The sequence below is a fragment of the Macaca thibetana genome, chromosome 1 (assembly GCF_024542745.1).
Source record: "Macaca thibetana thibetana isolate TM-01 chromosome 1, ASM2454274v1, whole genome shotgun sequence".
Classification (NCBI taxonomy): Eukaryota; Metazoa; Chordata; class Mammalia; order Primates; family Cercopithecidae; genus Macaca; species Macaca thibetana.
In genome coordinates this window covers 15122614-15145168 of record NC_065578.1, presented here as the reverse complement: position 1 = coordinate 15145168, position 22555 = coordinate 15122614, and the positions used below count along the sequence as shown (strand labels likewise).

General features: G+C 53.5%; 2 protein-coding genes and 1 long non-coding RNA gene across 3 annotated transcripts in view; 2 read left to right on the top strand and 1 right to left on the bottom strand.

Annotated features, from left to right (window-relative positions):
• NECAP2 (NECAP endocytosis associated 2) overlaps nucleotides 1-22555 on the bottom strand; it is a 283382-nt gene that overhangs the window by 212069 nt on the left and 48758 nt on the right. The gene's annotated exons all lie outside the window — the stretch shown is intronic.
• CPLANE2 (ciliogenesis and planar polarity effector complex subunit 2) lies at nucleotides 7625-13374 on the top strand. Its single transcript, XM_050792533.1, has 5 exons — nucleotides 7625-8430; nucleotides 11284-11436; nucleotides 12056-12180; nucleotides 12429-12565; nucleotides 12778-13374. The coding sequence occupies exons 1-5, from the start codon at nucleotides 8319-8321 to the stop codon at nucleotides 13025-13027; spliced, it is 777 nt and encodes a 258-aa protein (XP_050648490.1). The 5' UTR covers nucleotides 7625-8318; the 3' UTR covers nucleotides 13028-13374.
• Nucleotides 18757-21380, top strand: LOC126956901 (uncharacterized). The gene is made up of 3 exons (XR_007726532.1): nucleotides 18757-19431; nucleotides 19514-19786; nucleotides 19887-21380. It is a non-coding gene; the product is annotated as an uncharacterized LOC126956901 (long non-coding RNA).

The window sequence follows — 22555 nt, the reverse complement described above, 5'->3', positions numbered from 1 at the left end:
CTCACGCCTGTAATCCCAGCAGTTTGGGAGCCCAAGGCAGGTGGATTCCTTGAAGTCAGGAGTTTGAGACCAGCCTGATCAACATGGCAAAACCTCTTCTCTACTACAGATACAAAAATTAGCTGGGCATGGTAGTGCACACCTGTAATCCCAGCTACTCGGGAGGCTGAGGCAGGAGAATCACTTGAACCCAGGTGGAGGCTGCAGTGAGCCAAGATTGCGCCACTGCATTCCAGCCTGGGCGACAGAGCAAGACTCCATCTCCTAACAAATAAAGGGCCAGAGGCCTATGCACATTTGGGTGTAAATTAAAAATCTGGCTGGGGAAGGGGAGACAGTGCAGGAATCAGCACCTCAGCCCAAGGTTTTGCCTTCATTACTCCTCCGGTGAGCATGAGAAAGTTTCCTGAAAGTGGTAGGCTTTGAGCACCCCAGGTCTAGGCAGGACAGGAAGCATCCACCAAAATTTTGCCCATGAAAATCCCGCAGGCTGGCCGGGCGCGGTGGCTCAAGCCTGTAATCCCAGCACTTTGGGAGGCCGAGACGGGCGGATCATGAGGTCAGGAGATCGAGACCATCCTGGCTAACACGGTGAAACCCCGTCTCTACTAAAAAATACAAAAAACTAGCCAGGCGAAGTGGCGGGTGCCTGTAGTCCCAGCTACTCGGGAGGCTGAGGCAGGAGAATGGCGTGAACCCGAGAGGAGGAGCTTGCAGTGAGCTGAGATCCGGCCACTGCACTCCAGCCTGGGTGACAGAGCAAGACTCCGTCTCAAAAAAAAAAAAAAAAAAAAAAAAAAAAAAAAAAAAAAAAAAAAAAGAAAATCCCGCAGGCTGGCCTCTGCGTGGTGCTGCCGCACACGACTGGGTCTTACCTGTGCTCTGTGCCTTTTCACCTCCCCCAGGTCCAAGGAGAGCCTCCCAGCTAAGTTCCGCGTTCTGGTCTCAGTGGCCATTACTACTCCTCTTCCCACAAACACTGCCAGCATGTCAGTGGATGCTGTGTGAGGTGATGATTTGTCCACGGCTGTAAGTGTTCAAACAGGGTCTGACTACCTGCATGGAAAGAAATGACAGAGATGATTTATGCATCAGATCAAGATTGGAACAAAGGAAACCATGAGACATAGTTCTGTGGACTCAGAAGGGACTTAGAGGCGGTACGACAGGACAGACCTAGGTTCAAGAGCTGACTGTCACTTTGAGCTGGAGCAAGTCATCCTGCCTCATTGAGCCTCAATTTTATCAGTAAAATGGCAATGATGGCAGCCAGCCTCACAGGTTAGCAATTTAGCGGGAACCAGCCAAGAATCGTTAATCCATTGGATGGGTGTGATTCCCCAAAAGGCCACCTGAGGGCACCCTGTGAAAGGCTTCAAGTGTGCTTGGGTGATCTGTTGGAGGCAGTCTTGAGAAGGAAAGCAGATGGGCAGGAAGAAGAAAACGCTTGCCCGTTTCTCCCCTCCCTCTGTCAGTTAAGCCTGGGGGGCACCCCTCCCTGGCCTCTGCCTTGTTTCAACTACCATCTCCCGGCTGGCCTACCTGCCTTCCCTGCCCCAGCCCTCAACCGTGGGAAAATGAGTCTTCCTCATGGGCTGGGCTCTGGGTCCAGAACCTGTTGGCATGCACAAAGCCAAGTTCATGTCTTAAGTCAATGCCGAAAAGTCCTAGCAGTGTGTTCTCCACCCACCAGGGAGCCTGTCTGCCCACCTACTGCAAGGAAGAGAAGGAGGGCTCCTTTCTAGCAGAAGCCTGGGGAGAGGGAGGATGCTCCTGCCCGACGACATGGGCTGTGGCCCGTTGACAAGGCCCAGAAAGCCTGGAACTGACTGGGAGACTATTCACTCTCAGCAAGCATTCCCTGAGCATCTGTGACCCCCGAGGCACTGAGACACACAGAAGACACAAAAGAGGCCCACCCATGAAGGAGCTTACAGCCTAATCACAAACCAGGGAGGTGTCCCATGGGCTAAACAAAAATGACAAATCCTGAGCTTCTAAGGTCAAAAGACAATCCAGGTATCATACTAAAAAGATACCAAAGGGGATGGAGTCAGTAGAACCATCTGCAACCAGTGCAGCCACCCAGGGCCAGGACAGTTTTTCGGGAAGCCACAAGCCAAGAAGTTAGCCTTCTCTTTGCTTTGGTGTCTTAGTTGCTTTGTGCTGCTATATACCACAGACAGTGATTTATAAGCAACAGAAATGTATTTCCCACATTTCTGGAGGCTTAGAAGTCCAAGCTCAAGGCACCATTCAAGCTTGGTGTCTGGTGAGGGCCCAGTCTCCACTTCCAAGATGTTGCCTTGTTGCTGCTCCATCGCGAAGGCTGTGTCCTCACACAGTGGATGGGACAAACTGGCCCCTCAAGCCTTTCCATAACGTCGCTAATCCCATCATGAGGGCTCTGCCCTCATGACTTAATAATTCCCCAAAGGCCCCACCTGTTAATACTGTCACTGTGGTGATTAAACTTCAACATGTGAATCTGGCGGGACGTTCAGATCATGGCACTTGGCCTCATCCTGCTGACCTGTGGCAGGGGGGCAGATGAGGATAGAGCCTATCTGGGGCATCCCAGACGGGTGGGGTCTAGGCCTTGATTCTGGCAGTCAGTAATGCAGGATCTCGATAAACCTATAAGCCTCAGCAGCCAATGGTCAGGGCTGAGGACAATGGAGGGTGACCCATGTGGACTTGATGACCAGAGGTCATCCCCTCAGATGTAATGGGAAAGGAGCTCCCGAGCGGAATCCATAGTGGGAAGAGAACACAGGACCGCACGGCTGAGGCCACGGCTGAGGCCACGGCAGGGGCACAGAGCAGAGTACTTTCTGCAGCAGAAGGCCCACAAGAGATGGCGTCCAAGGAGTAGCATCCCTCCCCAGCCATGCTTCCCTGGGATTTGGGCAAGCCTCCCTGCAACATGAGCCTCAGGGCGGGCTGGAGGAGGGGGTTTCTGGTTCCTCTGCCTCTCCCGGGTCTGAGCTCGTGGTTGTCATTGCTCAAGGCCCTGCTGTCTGTCCACAGCATCCGGACCTCTCATCCGTCTACACCCATTGCTTCAAGCTTGGTCCCTCCGCCGTTGGTAATGTCCAGCTCTGCTCGGGCTGCTCACCTGCGTTTTACATTCCAACATCTGCTGTGTGTCCTCTCTGGGCAGCCCCCCGCCCTCCCTCACTCCCCAGGGGCTCCTTCTCTGTCCCTGTATGCTTCCTCCGTGCTTCCCCCACAGTTAGGGGCACCACCATCCATCCAGTCACCTGGGAATCATCCCGGGGACCAGTGATCTGAGGACGGAGAATTGACCGCTGAGCTTGGCGGCAAGGTTGGTACCCTGACCTGACTTGATTAACTGGCTGTGGCTTCTGCTTGGAGAATGGCCTGAAGCCCGGTGAGCCTGGCGGAAGGACTGCTAGGAGGCAGAGCAAGCATTCCAGGTGTGAGTGGAGCATTCCTGGTGCTAGGCCATGCTGAGGGAGGGGTGGGCGTTATTCTAGGTGCTGAGAGGATTTTAAGCCTGGTGTCCTAGCTGACCTCCCACCCCCCACCCACCCAGGATCCTCAAGCAGGGCTCTCCATGCCTCATTCTCACCCCAGCTCGGCCTGTGTGTCTACCCACCTGGGCCTCCTATCCACTCTGTCAAGTTGGTGACTGTGTCCTTGCCTTGTGGAGTCCTCTTAAGGTCTCGTGGGGACCTTGTCCAAGAGATGTTTAATATTTGTGGGGAGACCAAACCAAGAAGAAATGAGTGGATTAATCAGAGGGCTCTAGGCCAGGCACAGTAGCTCACACCTGTAATTCCAGCACTTTTGGAGGCCGAGGCGGGCAGATCACGAGGTCAGGAGATTGAGACCATCCTGGCCAACATGGTGAAACCTCGTCTCTACTAAAAATACAAAAACTAGCCAGGCATGGTGGTGGTGTGTGCCTGTAATCCCAGCTACTTGGGAGGCTGAGGCAGGAGAATCGCTTGAACCCAGGAGGTAGAGGTTGCAGTGAGCCAGTGGCACTCCAGCCTGGCGACAGAGCAAGACTCTGTCTCAAAAAAAAAAAAAAAAAAAAAAAAATCAGAGGGCTCTAGACTAGAAGGGTCCTTAGGGAGATGTTCTACATGCTTTGCTTAAGGCCCTGAAAGGAGAAGCAGCTGGCTTAGGCGGACACATAGTTTAGTGGTCAGAGGGGCGCAGGAGAGCAGAACTCATAGACCAACACGGTCCACAAGCGTCCTTCTGAAACGCAGTTCTAACCATGTCACTTTCAGGCCCCAACCATGTCACTTTCAGTCGGCTGGCCTCCTGTGCCCAGCAGCAGTGTTTACATGAGGTCTAGGGACCCTGTTATGGACTGAATTGTGCCCCCCTCCACCCAGATCCATACATTGAAGCCTTAGCCCCCAATGTGACTATATTTGGAAACAGTTTCTTTAAAGAGGTAATTAAGGCTGGGCGCAGTGGCTGATGCCTGTAATCCCAGCACTTTGGGAGGCCAAGGCAGGCAGATCACTTGAGGCCAGGAGTTTGAGACCAGCCTGGGCAACATGGCAAAACCTTCTCTCTAAAAAAAATGCCAAAAAAAAGGCCAGGCGCAGTGGCTTACGCCTGTAATCCCAGCACTTTGGGAGGCTGAGGCAGGTGGATCACCTGAGGTTAGGAGTTCAAGACCAGCCTGGCCAACATGTTGAAACCTGTCTCTACTAAAAATACAAAAATTAGCCGGGCGTGGTGGCAGGCGCCTGTAATCCCAACTACTCGGGAGGCTGAGGCAGGAGAATCGCTTGAACCTGGGAGGCGGAGGTTGCAGTGAGCAAAGATCGCGCCATTGCACTCCAGCCTGGGGAACAAAATTGAGACTTTGTCTCAAACAAACAAAAATACAAAAAAAGGAAAAAAAAAAATTAGCCAGGCGGTAGTCCTAGCTCCTCTCGGGGCTGAGGCAGGAGAATTGCTTGAGCCTGAGGAGGGTGAGGCTGCAGTGAGCTGAGATCACACCACTGCCCTCTAGCCTGGGTGACAGAGTGAGACAGAGAGGTGGCGCATGCCTGTAGTCCCACCTACCTGGGAGGCTGAGGCAGGAGAATCGCTTGAACCCCAGAGGCAGAGGTTGCAGTGAGCTGAGATTGTGCCACTCCAATCAATCCAGCCTGGGTGACAGAGTCAGACTCTGTCTCAAAAAAAAAAAAAAAAAAAAAAGTAGATAAGAGACAAAAGATTGCATTCTTTTGAGTCCTTGATCAGCCTTCCACTAAATACATAATTTATTTTGTTTATTTATTCAGCTCCGTTACCCAGGCTGGAGTGCAGTGATGTGATTCTGCTCACTGCAACCTCAACCTCCCAGGTTCAAGCAATTCTTCTGCCTCAGCCTCCTGAGTAGCTGGGATTACAGGCACCTGCCACCACAGCCGGATAATTTTTGTATTTTTAGTAGAGACAGGGTTCACCATGTTGCCCAGGCTGATCTTGAACTCCTGAACTCAGGTGGACCGCCCACCTCGGCCTCCCAAAGTGCTGGGATTACAGGCATGAGCCACCGTGCCCAGCCTTTTTTTGTATATTTTTAGAGATGAAGTTTTGCCGTGTTGCCCAGGCTAGTCTCAAACAGCCTCCCAAAGTGCTGGGATTACAGGTGTGAGCCACCGCACCTGGCCCCAAGAGGACTTTACATCTTCTCTGGGTTCCAGATTAACGGGCATGTTACTCTGCCAAGTTGCTTCATCTTCTCACACGCTCACTGAGCCCTCCACGAACCAAGGACAGGGGTGGATGTGAAGTCTGGAAATCCAGAGATAGTTTAGATCTGAGCCCTGCCACTGAGTCACTCCTGGCCCATGGAGACAACTGTGAATCTCCCTGACTGGGCAGATGTGATGATAGCTGTAGGAACGGGAACCATGTGACCCGGAAGTATGGGCAAAGGATTTCAACTGCAGAATTCTGTAGAAATGTTTATTCATCTTGTTTTTCTGCCTAGCCACAGTGTGAGCAAGTTGAGAGAAAGCACTTTGTCTTACACATCCCCGTCCCCTCTCAGACATAATGGGCCTTACACATCCTTGTCCCCTCTCTTAGGACATAATGGGCCTTAAAAATCTGAGTTCATAGTCCTCTGGCTGCTTTCTGCTTCCCTAGGAACAGCCCTCCTAGTGGCTAGGGGCAAAGTTTTAAAAACACAAAACCCAAACTGGTAGAACAGATAGGTACTTTAGAGTCAGGTAAGCATGAAGCGTGGGTTTTTTGTTTTTTTTTTTTTTTTTTTTGACAGGGCCTGGCTCTGTCCGTCAGGCTGAAGTGCAGTGGCATGATCTCGGCTCACTGCAACCTCCATTTCCCGGGCTCAAGCAATCCTCCCATCTCAGCCTCCAAGTAGCTGGGACTACAGGCATCCACCACTGTGCCTGGCTAATTTTTGTATTGTTTTGTAGAGACAGGGTCTTACTATGTTGCCCAGGTTGGTCTTGAACTCCTGAGCTTAAGCAATCTGCCTGCCTCGGCTTCCCAAAGTGCTGGGATTACAGACGTGAGCCACACACCAAACCAGCTGTGAGTTCTGAGTCGGTTTCACGCTGACTAGCTGTGCAGTGTGACCTCAGACAAGTCATGTTATGTTTCTGAATGTCTTCATCAGTACAAGAGGGTAATACTACTTATACAGATTTGTTTATAGAATTAAATCTAGGCCGGGCGCGGTGGCTCAAGCCTGTAATCCCAGCACTTTGGGAGGCCGAGATGGGCGGATCACGAGGTCAGGAGATCGAGACCATCCTGGCTAACACGGTGAAACCCCGTCTCTACTAAAAATACAAGAAAATTAGCCAGGCGAGGTGGCGGGCGCCTGTAGTCCCAGCTACTCGGGAGGCTGAGGTAGGAGAATGGCGTGAACCCGGGAGGCGGAGCTTGCAGTGAGCCGAGATCGCGCCACTGCACTTCAGCCTGGGGCACAGAGCAAGACTCCGTCTCAAAAAAAAAAAAAAAAAAAAAAAAAAAAAGAATTAAATCCAGTGACCTCTGTAAAGCTCCCAGTGTCTGGCATTTCGGTGGCCTTCGGTAAAGCTTAACTCCTAGATTATTCCTTTCAAAACAGTGATTTGCCCTACTTGAAGGCATTGCGGGAGGATAATGGTAAAAATTAAATGTAATAGACAAACTCTCAGTAGTGACCCACCTGTACCCTTTCCAACCAATGGGCATTTACTGAGCACCCACCTTCTGGGTAACAGGCCTGGAATCCAGTGCTGGAACGGTGGAGGGGAGCTCAGAGTTTCAGAGCTGAAAAGTCAGCCCCAGGAGGGCAGTGACTTCTTGTTGGCCACTGTATTCCCAGCCCTTAGAATGGGCCAGGCACATAGTAGGTGCTCAGTATTTGTTGAATGAATGAATGAATGAATGAATGAAAAATACAATCCAGCGGGCCTCTGACTCTTTTTTTTAAAGTTCAGCCAAGTCCCTTGACCTCTCTGAGCTGGTGTGTGTCCCCATCAGTGAAGCTAGAGATGTTTAAGTCATCTCGAGGTCCTGCCGAGCAGGATTAATAGAGCAATAATATTAATAATAGCTACAATCATAACGTGGAGCACTGCTATGGAGGGAATGACATGTTACATCCACGTTATGGAAGAGGAAACTGAGACACAGAGAAGCATGGAAGGCTCCTGGAGAAGGGGGGGTTTCAAGATGTTTTGGAAGAAAAACTGGGGATCAGACGGAGTAGCAGAGAAGAGGATCCACGACCCAGAGGAAAAGGCCTTATCCAGCGCCGTCGCGCGGCGCTGCCTGCGGACGTTGTAGGAGGGACTAACGCAGCCCGGAACCCGCCCAATCCAGCCTCCGGCGTCTCCATGGCAACAACCTCTGCACATGCGCCGCGAGCACCGGCGCCTGAGCTGCCAGCACGGGCAGAAGCCGGACGCAGGCGGGGCGGAAGCGGGCCTGGCGGGCTGGGGCGATGGGCGCGCGGGTGGGCGTTTAAAGGGGCCTTTGGCACCCAGGTTGTTTCGCCGCCGCGAATGCTGACGGTGAGGGCTAGGTAGCCCCGGGAGTTGGGATCTAGAAGGTAGAGGAGAAGCAGGGCTGTCTGACCCCTGGAGGTGACAAGGGGAGAGGGGCTGGGTAAATACCTTCGCTAGGCAGTAATGGGATGACTATCCCCAGGGAGCACTGCGGAGGAGAGAGGCAACTGAGGGACTGCACTTTCTGGTACCCACCGGGAGAGTCAGCAGTTAAGAGGGATCATAGGCCCGGCTTGGTACGGTCACCCCCCTTCGCACTCCCTGGTCTCAGCATTCTGCCACTTCCCTACCCCGTCGCGGTGCCCAGCCATGGCCAGACCTCCCGTGCCCGGTTCGGTGGTTGTCCCAAACTGGCACGAAAGTGCTGAGGGCAAGGAGTACCTGGCTTGCATTCTGCGCAAGAACCGCCGGCGGGTGTTTGGTAAGTGCCTCCCCCTTTCCTCCAGCCCGCCACTTGTCTCTCCCTGCCAGTGTCACCTGTTGCTCTCTGAAGAGAGCAGAGAGGCAGGGCAGTGAGGGCCTGCTGCAGTCTTCAGCCTGGGGGACTGAAAGCCCTACCTCTGGGACCCCCCACCCCTAAGTCTCCTTAGAGCTAATTCCCTCGTCAGAGCCAGGAACATGGAAACAGCAGAAACCCTGCCAGCAACCACTGTCACCAGAGATGCAGTTGATTGAGCTCTCCGCTGCTGCCAGGCCCTCTGTTGGGCTCGTTACACAGTGCACGCCCATTTAACCTCTCAACAGCACATGGTACAGACTTGGCTAATATCACACCCTAATAGAGGTGAGCCTCTTCCATGTCCTGCTGTCTCTAGGATGAGACACTGGTGTTCCCCATCACTGAACTGCCTGGGTGAGTCAGTTCAGTGAAACTCAGGCAGGGCCCGGCTGACAGGCTGGCAGAGGTGCCTGGAATCAGCTGTGGAGTACAGTTCTGGGCAGGAGAAGCAAGGTGCCAGAAAGCTTAAGACCAGAGAGTGAGATAGCTAGAACCAAAATTTGTGAATAAGTCAACTGTTTAAAAAAAAATTACACTAGATTCAAAATATGACCCTCACGCCTGTAATCCCAGCACTTTGGGAGGCCAAGGTGGGCAGATCACCTGAGGTCAGGAGTTCAAGACCAGCCTGGCCAACATGGTGAAACCCTGTCTTTACTAAAAATACAAAAATTAGCCGGGCATGGTGGTGCGCATCTATAATCCCAGCTACTCGGGAGGCTGAGGCAGGTGAATCACTTGAACCCAGGAGGCGGAGGTTGCAGTGACCCTAGGTCCAGCCATTGCATTCTAGCCTGGGTGACAAAAGCAAAACTCCATTTCAAAAGAAAAAAAAAAACAAACCCTCGATTATGGCCACTGTCCCTTTAATCCCATGACGGCTGGTAACACTGTATTTGGGGTTACACATACCCAGGTAAGTGACCCAGGCTCCACCACTGCTAGCTGTATGACTGGGGATAAGTGAACTCTAGCTAAAGTCCCACTTCTGTAAAATGGGGATAATCACAGTATTTATCCCATAGAGGTCCTGGGGAAATTGATAAAGAGTGTGTTTGTAACATACTGAGCAGGGTCTGGCATACAGTGGGTGTTCACTGAAGGTTGGTTGTTATTGTATTTATTTTGCATTTAGTTGTGTTGAGTGGAAAAGAATTGAGTGAAGGTTGAGCTGATTTTCTGGGGACATCATAGAATCCACTGACCATATTATCTATGCCACAGATAGGATCAAACAGCCATAACTTAGAGGAATGGCAGTGATGGCTTTTAATTTTTGTGTTTTTACTTTAACCACAGACATTTGGGTTTTTTTCTTTTTTTTAACAGCTGGGTTTATGCACCCGAATGTATCATTCAGTGGTTGTCATGCAGGCCCCACAAGAAACAGCTAGTTGAGAGCAGCTAGTAAATAAATATCAACAGACTGACTATAATCACTTAGGCCAGTCTCTTTGTATCCCAGACTTCTGTAAAACTGGGTTGAGTATTAAGAGCCACAGATGGGGCTGGGCACAGTGTCTCACACCTGTAATCCCAGCACTTTGGAAGGCTGAGGCAGGCAGATCACCTGAGGTTGGGAGTTTGAGATCAGCCTGACCAACATGGAGAAACCCCCTGGCTACAAAATTAGCCAGGCATGGTGGCGCATGCCTATAATCCCAGTTACTCGGGAGGCTGAGGCAGGAGAATCACTTGAACCCAGGAGGCTGAAGTTGCAGTGAGCTGAGATCATGCCATTGCACTCCAACCTGGGCAACAAGAGCGAAACTCCATCTCAAAAAAAAAAAAAAAAAAACCACAGATGGTTGCTTAGCCCTGAAGAAGCCATTAGAAACGAGGTTGTCCTTGGCTGCGTGTGGTGGCTCATGCCTGTAGTCCCAGTACTTTCGGATGCCAAGGTGGGAGGATTGCTTGAACCCAGGAGCTCAAGACCGGCCTGAGCAACACAGTGAGACCCCATCCCTATTAAAAATAGAAGGTAAAGAAAAAAAATAAAAATAAATAAATGAGATTGTCCAGCCCAGGATCTGATGGGGCAAGTGCAGGATTTACCCCCGTCTTAGTTCATTTTATGCTACTATAACAGAATACCACACTCTGAGTTATTTATTTATTTATTTATATTTTTTTGAGACAAAGTTTCACTCTGTCGCCCAGGCTGGAGTGCAGTGGTGTGATCTTGGCTTAGCAACTTTCACCTCCCAGGTTCAAGCAATTCTCCTGCCTCAGCCTCCCAAGAAGCTAGGATTATAGGCACACATCACCACACCCAGCTAATTTTTTGTATTTTTTTTGTAGAGGTGGAGTTTCACCATGTTGGCCAGGCTGGTCTCGAACTCCTGACCTCAAGTGATGCGCCTGCCTTGGCCTCCCAAAGTGCTGGGATTACAGGTGTGAGTCACTGCGCCTGGCCTCCTCTGGGTAATTTATAATGGACAGAAGTTTATTTAGCTCATGGTTCTGGAGGCTGGGAAGTCTAAGAACATGGCAGTGGCATCTGGAAAGGGCCTTCATGCTGTGTCATCCCATGGGCAGACGGCAGAAGGGCAACAGCAAGACAGCAAGAGGTACCCAAACTGGCTTTTATAACAAACCCACTGCCCCAGTGACAACATTAATCCATTTATGAGAGCAGAACACTCGATCACCTTGTATTAGGCCCGACTTCCTAACACTGCTGCATTGGGGATTAAGTTTCCAACACATGAACTTTGGGGGACTCCTTCAAACCACAGCACCCTTCGACCCTGCCTGGCTCCCTTTTTGCCCTAGGCCTGCTTGAGCGGCCAGTGCTGCCGCCGCCTGTGTCCATCGACACTGCCAGCTATAAGATCTTTGTGTCTGGGAAGAGTGGTGTGGGCAAGACGGCGCTGGTGGCCAAGCTGGCTGGCCTGGAGGTGCCTGTGGTGCACCACGAGACCACCGGTGAGTGGGACCTCAATCCTTTGCCCATCCTGGGAGGCCCTCCTTGGGGGTGGAGGCAAGAACCTGGCCCTGGACCACACAAGCCAGGGTTGATACCCAGCTCCACCTCTTACTCTGTAGCCTTAGAAAGTCACTTCACCTCTCTGAGCCTACATGGGCTCCTTGGTCCCAAAGGAATAATTGTACCTACCCCACAGGGTTGTTGTGTGGTTGCCAACAGAGGTAGTGGTGGTAACATGCCTAGCATCAAGCTATGCTCAAGGCAGACGCTCAGGAAATGCTAATCTTGCTTTCTTGTTTCTCACCACTGGATGCTGATTGTTCCACCATGTTGAAACATCTCCCAGTGCCCTGGGCCCTTTGGGTCTCCCTGGACATAGAAACGAAACTGCTTTGCCATAGCTAGGGCTGCATCTTCCTGGTATACCAGAGTCTCCTCCAGGGCTGGTCTCTGTTTCTCCCATCAGCGAATTCTCCTGGGTCAAGGACTGGGCTGCCCTCATCAAACTGGGGACCCATCAGGGCAGGGATGTATCTCTTCTTCCTGTTCCTTCCTGGCCACCTATTCCTCCACCCCCACCTCTCCCATGCTGAATGGCTGACCCTGGCTCCCCCTCAGGCATCCAGACCACCGTGGTATTTTGGCCAGCCAAGCTGCAAGCCAGCGGCCGTGTCGTCATGTTTCGTTTTGAGTTCTGGGACTGTGGAGAGTCTGCACTCAAAAAGTTCGATCATATGCTCCCGGTGAGCAGGCATGTGGGCCTGGGTGGGCTCTGCCAGGGGCTGGTTGGGTAGTAGTGAGCTCAAGGCACTGCTCAGAGATCTGAGCTGGCACTGGAGACTGAGTCCCAGCCCATGCTTGTCCTAGGACCAGCCGCTCCGTGCCCTGGGCCTCAGTTTCCCAATCTGTGAAAGGAGGGATTATTCCTGATTCTTCTCAGGGCCCTGCAGTTGATGGGAGGTGATATGGTTATATGCCTCTCCATCACCAGGCTTGCATGGAGAACGCAGATGCCTTCCTCTTCCTCTTCTCCTTCACTGACCGTGCCTCCTTTGAAGACCTCCCTGGACAGCTGACCCGCATAGCAGGTGAGGCCCCTGGTGTCGTCAGGATGGTCATCGGCTCCAAGTATCCTTTGGATACCCTCAGCAAGTCACGGAGCAAGGGGGTCAGGGGCCCAGCCTCTGCCCAGGCATGGAATTCAGCACCTGGGCTTTTACTTAGAGGGTACAGCATGGCTACCCCAGCTCCTGGGTGTGGGCTCCAGGGAGGAAGGAGAGGCAGGGTCTGATGGGGGGCTGTGCAGAGGCAGCCAGCCAGGCTCCTTGACCCTCCTCCAGATTTGACCAGTACATGCACACAGACGTGCCTGAGCGGGACCTCATAGCCTTTCGGCAGGCCTGGGAGCTGCCCCTGCTACGGGTGAAGAGTGTGCCAGGGCGGCGGCTGGCTGATGGGTGCACGCTGGATGGGCGGGCTGGGCTGGCTGACGTTGCCCACGTACTCAACGGCCTTGCTGAGCAGCTGTGGCACCAGGACCAGGTGGCAGCTGGCCTGCTTCCCAACCCCCCAGAGAGTGCTCCTGAATGAATAACGAGTGGGTGCTTGTGATCCCACCCCCAACCCTCAGGTCTCGACATAGGGCCTGAGGCTGAGGCAGGAACATGGGTCCCATCTGGAAGACTAGCCAGCATGACCTGATATGGAGGATGTGGCCGGAGAGGGCCCGCCCCCGAGCAGCACTTTCCTTGCAGAATTCATGCCAGGGAGTTGGGGAACAAGGCCCTGAGCTCGAACATCTCCCACGGCCTTTCCCCCTTTGGCAGCACCCGTGGAGGGTGACTGGAAGAAGGGGTGCCTCTCAAGTGACTTCAATCAAGAGCCTTTATTGGTTGAGGTGACACCATTTGTTGTAACAGATAAACTCCGAAATCCCAGTGCTGTACTCCATGTGTTCGTTCTTGCGTAGGCCTCAGCTAGGAAGTAGGTGACAGTGGGCGTGGGGCTCTGCTCCAGGCGCTCCTACAGAGACCCAGCCCCAGAGACCCTGTCCAGCTGCCCTAGGGCATCAGCACCCAGTTAGCAGCCAGGGAGTGAATGCAGGCGGGAGGTGGCCCCCAGCTTTCTGTGGACCAGGCCCAGGGTGGCACCTCATTCTGCCCACATTCCAGAGACCAGCACCCAGCAGTCATGTAGTCATGTGGCGCTGCGGGGGAGGCTGGGACATGGAGTCCACCTGTGAGTCCAGGAGTCAAGCCCGTTGCTCTGCAGGGCCTTTCTTTTTTTTTTTTTTTTTTTTCGGAGTCTTGCTCTGTGGCACAGGTTGGAGTACAGTGGTGTGATCTCAGCTCACTGCAACCTACACCTCCTGGTTTCAAGCGATTCTCCTACCTCAGCCTCCCGAGTAGCTGGGATTACAGTTGCCAACCACCATGCCCAGCTAATTTTTGTATTTTTAGTAGAGATGGGGTCTCACTATGTTGGCCAGGCTGGTCTCAAACTCCTGATCTCAAATAATCAGCCCGCCACAGCCTCCCAAAGTGCTGGGATTACAGGCACGAGCCACCGCGCCTGGCCTGCAATGCCTTTCTTGATCATGAAGCTGTCAGACCAGGCTTAGGATAGGAGTCCTGGCAGCCCAGGGGCACCCGAAAGCAGCACCATGCAGGGTCAAGGACCATCCCAGTGGGGGTCAGAGCGTGAGCTGGCCTGAGAGGCAGCTCTGTCCCATGGGAGGCCATCAAGGACAGGAACCGGGAGGGGAGTGAGTAGGCCCAGCCTTGTGTCTTGGCCCTGCCCCATAAGCCAGAGACGCTGGTGAAAGTAGGCTAAGGAGGATGAGGGGAAGGCCCCAGGGAAAGGGGCCTTTATACGATCCCCTCCAATGAGCCCCTGCCCAGCCCCATAGATGAACCCCTGGGCTGAGGCCGGGCCTGCATCTGGCTCAAAGCAGAGTGTCCCCAAAGCCAGCTGACTCTTGGAACTCTGCAGCTCTGCCCAGGCCCCACTCACACAGTATGACCTGTGCTCACACACACCTGCGCTAGGACGAAAGCACTTTCCACGCCTGCCTGCTGGCACACACAGGAGGTCCAGACTCACCTGTCCTGATGCCTGCACCCAAGCACACTGCTCACATGCCCATCCACACTGCCAGCCTGTCCTCCCTGGGTACTGCCACCTACGTTTGTCAACCCTTCCAGGGTCTGGGCCAGAGGAAGGACTGATTCCAGCACCTTCTCACCGCTGACTAAGGCTTAGAGCTCAGGCCCTGTACTTACCCACACCCCAAGAAGGAATGTCCCTGGACGGGACCCCAGCCTCAGAGCCTGCAGGCCGGCTCCCACTCCTGCAGCCCTCAGCCCTGCTTCCAGGTGGATCTATCCACGTCCCCCTCTGTCCTTAACTCCAGGAGACCTTAGCTCACCTGAGCAGCAATGTAGTGGAGGGTAGGGCCCAGAAGGCAGCCCCAGGCCTGACTGTGGGCCTCCAGCTACAGGCATTTGTGCTTAGGAACCGCCTACCCCACATCCCAGCCGGTCATCTCTGGGCATAAACCCCACCCCCGGAAAGGAGGCTTCCTGTCCCTCTTGGGCACCAGCTCAGCCAAAAGCCAGAAAGCTGTCTGGAGCATAACCTGATCCCCCCTCCCCGCCCCGCATGGCGAGGCAGGGCAGTCTCCTGGCTGGCACTGCTCTGGTCAGAGAATTGACCCCTCATCCACCTTTACACCAAACAAGAGGTGTCTCCCTGGGTGAGGACAAAGTGGGGAGGGCAACAGGGCTGGGGCTTAGAGCCCCTCCACCAGCCATCCAGGGCTGCCTTCTCAGCTCCTCCCAGCACAGCCCCGGTGCCACTTTAGTATTTAGTAGGCCACCCCGGGGTCTCCATCACCACAGTGCAGAACTGGAAGCCACAATGCTTTGAATAGTCGACGCCTGTGCCTCCTGGGAGGTCTCTGGGCAGCCCTGTGGAGAGTGGGTGAGAGGAGAGTGTGTTCTCACATGCACATGTTCAGGCTGATGGCATGGGACTGTGACCTGTCCGGTCACACAGGGCCTCAAACTCCAAGGAGCCCCACACCTGGTTTAATGCTCTGCCATTGCCCTCTTGCTGATGCCCTTCTTATTTTTTTAGAGACAGGGTCTTGCTGTGTCGCCCAGGCTGGAGTGCAGTGGCCCAATCATCACTCACTGCAGCCTCGAACTCTGGAAGAACTCCCCATTTCTCCCCAGCTTCGGAAGTAGCTCCCACCATACCCAGCTAATGTTAAAACTTTTTTGAGAGACAAGGTCTCGCTATATTGCCCAGGCTGGTCTCAACCTTCTGGGCTCCACTGGGTACAGTGGCTCACGCCTGTAATCCCAGCACTTTAGGAGGCCGAGGTGGGCGGATCACCTGAGGTCGGGAGTTCAAGACCAACCTGGCAAACATGGTGAAACCTCGTCTCTACTAAAAATACAAAAATTAGCTGGGTGTGGTGGCAAGTGCCTGTAATCCCAGCTACTCAGGAGGCTGAGGCAGGAGAATCGCTTAAACCCAGGAGGCGGAGGTTGCAGTGAGCCAAGATTGCACCACTGCACTTCAACCTGGGCAACAGAGTGAGACTCTGTCTCAAAAAAACAAAACAAAACAAACAACAAAAAATGAGCTGGAGGAGCGGGTTGGAGGCCCTTCCACCTCTGGAACACTGGTGGGTGGGGAGAAGCAGGGGAGCTGGTGTTCAGCTCTATTCTATAAAGAAGGGGTGGATCCTGAGAGACAAGGGGTGGGACTGAGGCCTTGTTAGGGGTGGTCCAGAAGGAGGTTGAAGGGGAAGTGCGTGACCTTGGAAGTCCGCTGTAATTCTCTTTTGCTCAGTTGACACATCTGTAAAATGGAGATAGCAGCACTCACTTATTTGAGTTGTGAGAAGTAAATGCATGTGAAATGTTCAGCACGTGCCGGGCACCAAGTTAAGAGCCCAATAAATGTTGGCTGTTATCATCGTGCTTGTTATTACAGTAGCAGCGGCGGTTCTGGTCTGACAGCAGGTGGAGGGGAGGAAGAAGCATCCCAGATCGAGCTAACAGCGCCTCTATTGTTACACTTCAGATTTAGTCAGGGGTGCAGGGAGGGACGGGTGGCCCAACTGGGCCAAATGAGAAGCTTCTGGCACCTGCAACTGTGCCCCATCCCCTCACCTTCACCCCTATGCCTGCTGCACCCAGGACGGCAATGACGCCACCGACAGGAACCGGGACGACAACTGCATCTCGCGCCCTGCGGCAGCATTTATGTCCTGGACTCCAGGAGTAACATTTTCCGAGACAGGAAAACCTACATTGGTGAGACTTGGGCCAGACAGGACTCTTGTCCCACCTCACCCACGAGGCCCGAGTGACCAGGCCACAGGCTCTCCCTTAAACCTCCTTTCCCTTCCCGGAGGAATCCTGCAGCGTCTCTTGTCTTTTTATTGCAATGGGCAGTTCCTTCCTCGAACTAACCCTAATACCTTTTGCTACAAACTCAAATTTCCTTTAATTTTGGCCTAAGTACTAGGGACTGATGAACTCAGATCCTTTCCACCCAGATAAAAGTGGGGCCCAGCGCGGTGGCTCACGCCTGTAATCCCAGCACTTTGGTAGGCCGAGGCGGGCGGATCACGAGGTCAGGAAGTCGAGACCATCCTGGCTGACACGGTGAAACCCGGTCTCTACTAAAAATACAAAAAATTAGCCGGGCGTGGTGGTGCGCGCCTGTAGTCCCAGCTACTCGGAGGCTGAGGCAGGAGAGTGGCGTGAACCCGGGAGGCGGAGCTTGCAGTGAGCCGATATGGCGCCACTGCACTCCAGCCTGGGCGACAAAGCGAGACTCCGTCTCAAAAAATAATAATAATAATAATAAAAAAGTGGGACAGAGCGGGAGCGGGGTCAGACCGCTCCTAACTGTCCCCCTGACCCCGCGATGGGACAGACTTCGTGCTCGCCTGGGAGGAGAAGCTGCGACTCCCGCGGCGGCGGGAGAGAGGCGACTCAGGCTGCGGCGATGGCGCAAGAATTTTCAGCGGAACCTGGAGGAGGTGAGCGCAGAGCCGGCGGACTGCAGGTCCCGAGGCCGGGCGCAGACGCCCCTGGCCAGCTCTGAGACCAGCACAAGCGGCTTCAGCAGCTCATCTGTCAAATGGGTTTGGCCGTAGTGTCAGCCCTATGCAGGGGCTGTGACGATTACACGGACGAAGGGTGTAAAACGCTCAGGCCAGGGCCTGGCACATTGGAGGCGACCAAGAAAGGGGCAAGATCAGTCACTATACGACGCGGCCCACCCGGCGTCTGTCTCCGCGTTTGAAAAACCAGGGTGTTCGTTTTCCTCATTTGAAATTTAAACGAGGAAACGCATGTCAAAGCACTTTTGAAGGCAGAAAGGACCGACGCGAAAAATGGGACCTGGCCGGGCGCGGTGGCTCACGCCTGTAATCCCAGCACTTTGGGAGGCCGAGGCGGACGGATCACCTGAGGTCCGGAGTTCGAGACCCTGGCCAATACGGTGAAACCCCTTCTCTACTAAAAATACAAAAATTAGCCGATCCCAGCTCTTGGGAGGCTGGGACAAGAGAATCGCTTGAATCCGGGAGGCGGAGGTTGTGGTGAGTCGAGATCGCGCCACTGCACTCCAGCTTGAGCAACAGAGCGAGATTTTGTCTCAGGAAAAAAAAAAAAAAAGGGGGATCTGTCACCTCCCGGGACCGTGAGGGGAGGGGCTTAGGGGTCTTTCCCTCTCCTGGGAAAGCAGCCCAGGAGAGCAGCCCCGCGTAGCGCCGCACCATTTGCCGAGCTGAGCGCGCCTGGGAGCCGCTGTGCTACACCGAGGAACTGAGCCTGCGCGCGCCGCCGCAGGTAGAAGGGCGGGACGGGTCCGCCCGGGGCAACGTCTCCTCAGGGGCGGTAACCCTGTCCTTGACCCCAGGCCCGGCCCAGCCCCTACTCTGAGGGCTCGGGGGGAGCCACAACGGCGCCTGCGCCTGCGCAACCCTCTGCAGCAGAAGGTGCGCAGCCGGCGGTAGGACACGTGCGCCTCCCGCAGCTCGGAGCCGGGCAAGTGAGACCGGGTGGCGCCTCGAGTGGGCGAGGTCTGTCCGCGGAGGGGCAGGAGCCAGTAGAAGCCTTAGCGTAGCCAAGGCTGATTTGCCCCTCCTCCGGGTGCCTCAGAGGCAACTTCCGCGTCACTCGCTTTAGGTCTCCGACTCTGTCCTTTCCGCAAACTGGAGCCCCGGCCCTGCCCACTATCCCTGATTCCTACCTGTTCAATCCGATCTGGTGCTCACCTGACTGGAACACACGCAGCCCAGGCTGCGCTCTGTGGGCAGAAGAGCTCTCTGGCAATGGCAGCTGGCGTGTCTCACCTGCCTGTCTGCAACGGAGAGGCTCTGGACTGGTATTAGGTTTCAGATCGGGCTGAGGGCTGGGCTTCTGACCCCTGTTCCTCTCACAGATTCCTGGGCAGCGATTCCCATGACTCCTACTTCTCCTACATGTGGAGGCACTGAGTGGTGAGACGGCTGCTTGGGGCGAGTCCAGCTGGGACCTTAAGCGGGCAGTTGACACCAGGACTCCCCTGGCAAGTGGCAGAAATCCTGGCCCGCACAATCTCCGGGAAGAAGAAACATACAGAGATGGCCATCGCCCACCTGCTGGCAGAGGGTGTCTACACTGCAGCCTTCCCACAGCATGAGGAAGAGATGTCCCAAGCTCAGATCTCTCCCAGGCCTGACAGCATGGCAGCAGTGGCTGGGGCATCTGGAGAGCACTCTCAAACCTCCCTGCAGCTCTCCCTCCTTTTGTCCTCCTAGGGCCCCTTTGAACTGCCTGGGTACCAGGTACCCGGTTCAGATCTCAACTCTCGCCAATTGCTGTACCCATACTGGGCTTGCTGGGGATACTGGCACAAGTACAAGCCCCTGGACTACGTATGAGAGTACTTTGGGGAGAAGGTGGTCATCCATTTTGCCTGGCTAGGTGAGTCTGGCGCTGGGGTGGGGTCTGGGAGTGGGGCTTGAGTGCAGAGATGGGGGTTCATGAGCTTTCTCTTACCCTTCAGGTTTCTACATGGCCTGTCTGCTGCCTGTCACTCTGGTGGGCACCCTGCTCTTTATCTCTGGACTTGTCACCGTGGGGACCAACACACCAGTGTGGATGGCTGCGGGAGGGTTGGGGGATGGGCTGGATGGGCCAGGTTGTCTGCCTGGTTGAGGATAGGCCTTCCCAGGATAGGTACCCTCTGCTCATAGAGAGGAGATCTGTGCCAGTGGGGGTGCCACTCTGTGATACCTGTGCCATGCGGAATATTTCCAGGATCTGCCCCATGGCCAAGGTGAGCCAGGGAAAGGGGAAAAAATAACAGGTAGGTATTTTGGACCCAACCTGGGTCTGGATGCTGGCCCTACCTTGTGCCCTCTCTCCCCTCCTCACAGCTGAGCTGCCTCTTTGACCACCCGGGAACTGTGTTCTTCAGTATCTTCATGTCCTTCTGGGCCATGGCCTTCCTGGAGCACTGGAAGCAGGGAGTGCCACCTTGGCCCACCACTGGGACTGCAGCGACTTCCAGGACCACGAGGTGATGCCCAGCTCAGCCCTCCAGGCCACAGCCACACTTCCCAGAGTTCTCAGAGGCCAGAAAGTGTACTGGGAAGAGCTCAGACTTTGGAGTCCAACATCCCGGGATCCAAATCTGGCTTCTCCTCACACTTTTCCCGGGTCACTTTCCACCCTCCCCTGACATCAGGATGCTATAGGCTTGGTGAGGTGAAACATTGGGGGTATTTGTATAATAAGCTGGACCTTGGAAAGAGACCCTCCCCAGAACCGAGAAGGAGAAAACATTCCACCTACCCACCCACCCATCCAGCTACCTACCTGTGTATCCAAACATCTAATCATTGATCCTGAGTTCGCTTCTCCCTACCTCCCCTGCCACACCCCAGCTCTCCCCACTCCAGTCCAAGTCACCATTTCCTCTTTCCTGGACCACTGCAGTGACCTCCCAACAGGTCTCCTTGCCCCACTTAATTCATTCTCAGCTGCCAGTACGGTGACATTCTGTGTTACCTTCCTCAAAGCTTTCCAGGACAGTCTCATTTGAGACGTACCTGGGAAATCATCCAAACCCCTCACAGTGGCCTACAAGGCCCTGTACCATCTGGCCTGTGTCTGGTTCTCCCCAACTGGCTCCACCAGATCCTTAAATAGGTCAAGTTCATTTCTACCCAGGAGCCTTGGCATTGGCTATATTGGCTATGCTCTGCCAGAATCCTCTTCCTTCAACTTGTTGTTGTTGTTGTTGTTGTTTTTGAGATGGAGTCTCACCCTGTTGCCTAGGCTGGAGTGCAGTGGTGCAATCTCAGTTGACTGCAGCCTCTACCTCCCAGGTTCAAATTATTCTCCTGCCTCAGCCTCCCGAGTAGCTGGGATTACAGGTGTGTGCCACCACACCTGGCTAATTTTTGTATTTTTAGTAGAGATGGGGTTTCACCATGTTGGCCAGGCTCGTCTCGAACACCTGACCTCAGGCGATCTGCCTGGCTTAACCTCCCAAAGTGCTGGGATTACAGACAGACAGGAGCCACCACGCCCAGTCCCTTCAGATTTTATATGGCCTATTCCTTGTCATTCAAGTCTCAAATGTTTCCTTCCTAGAGAGGTCTTCCCTGATCACTAATCCGGAGAGGCTCTCTGTCACGGTTTTAATTTAATCGCAGCATTCATCACTATATTTTATGATTTATTTGTTTATTATCTGTCTTCTCCCACTGGCATGTGAGCTCCATGAGAGCAGAGACCTTGTGTGTGATGTTGCCTGCTGTACCCCTGTGCCCAGAATAGTCTCTAGCATATAGAAGATGCTCAATAAATGTTTGTTGAGTGAATCTGTGAATAATCTATCTTCTGCCTACCCATTTGTCCAGCCATCCATCACTTTATCCATTCAACAGGGTTATAGGAAGATAGAAAACCAGAGAAGGTATTTTAACAGGGATAATTTAACATAAAGTATTGGTTAAACAGGTGCTGGGGGACTGAAAAAGCAGAAATGGAACACTAAGACAATGAAGTAAATGTCAATGGTACCCTTTGGATAGTGCAGTACACAACTCAGGTGACTCTCAAGAGTGGCCCTGGCCCAGGCACAGTGGCTCACACCTGTAATCGCAGCACTTTGGGTGGCTGAGGCAGGAGGATCACTTGAGCCCAGGAATTCAAGATCAGCCTCAGCAACACAGTGAGACTTTCCCTCTACTAAAAAATAAAAAATTAGCTGGGTGCAGTGGCATGCCCCTGTAGTCCCAGTTACTCAGTAGGCTGAGGCAGGAGAATCACTTGGGGCCAGGAGTTTGGGGCTGCTGTGAGCTATGATTGTGCCACTGCATTCCAGCCTGGGTGACACAGCAAGACCTTGTCTCTGAAAAATATATTAAAATTAAATTAAAATTAAAATTGACCATGCACGGTGGGTGATGCCTATAATCCCAGCATTTTGAGAGGCTGAAACAAGCAGATCACTTGAGGCTAGGAGTTTAAGACCAGCCTGGCCAACTTGGCAAAACTCCATCTCTACTAAAAATACAAAAATTAGCCCCGGCCAGGCGCAGTGGCTCACGCCTGTAATCCCAGCACTTTGGGAGGCTGAGGCGGGTGGATCACGAGGTCAAGAGATTGAGACCAGCCTGACCAACAGAGTGAAACCTCATCTCTATTAAAAATACAAAAATTAGCTGGGTGTGGTGGTGCACACCTGTAATCCCAGCTACTCGGGAGGCTGAGGCAGGAGAATTGTTTGAATCTGGGAGGGGGAGGTTGCAGTGTGCCAAGATCACGCCACTGTACTCCAGCCCAGGGGACAGAGTGAGACTGTCTCAAAAAAAAAAGAAAAGAAAAAGAGTGGCCCTGCCTTTGCACCCACTGTTCCCTCCCCAGAAAGCTTCTCTCCACTGTTCCTTTAGCACCTTTTCACCTTTTGGGTCATAGCTAAAGTGTCATTTCTTCAGAGTGACCATCTATGAAAAAGATTTCCTTCATAGGATATATATATATATGTTCCCCAGTTTGTTCACTATGGCATGTTCAATATCTATTGCACAGTGGT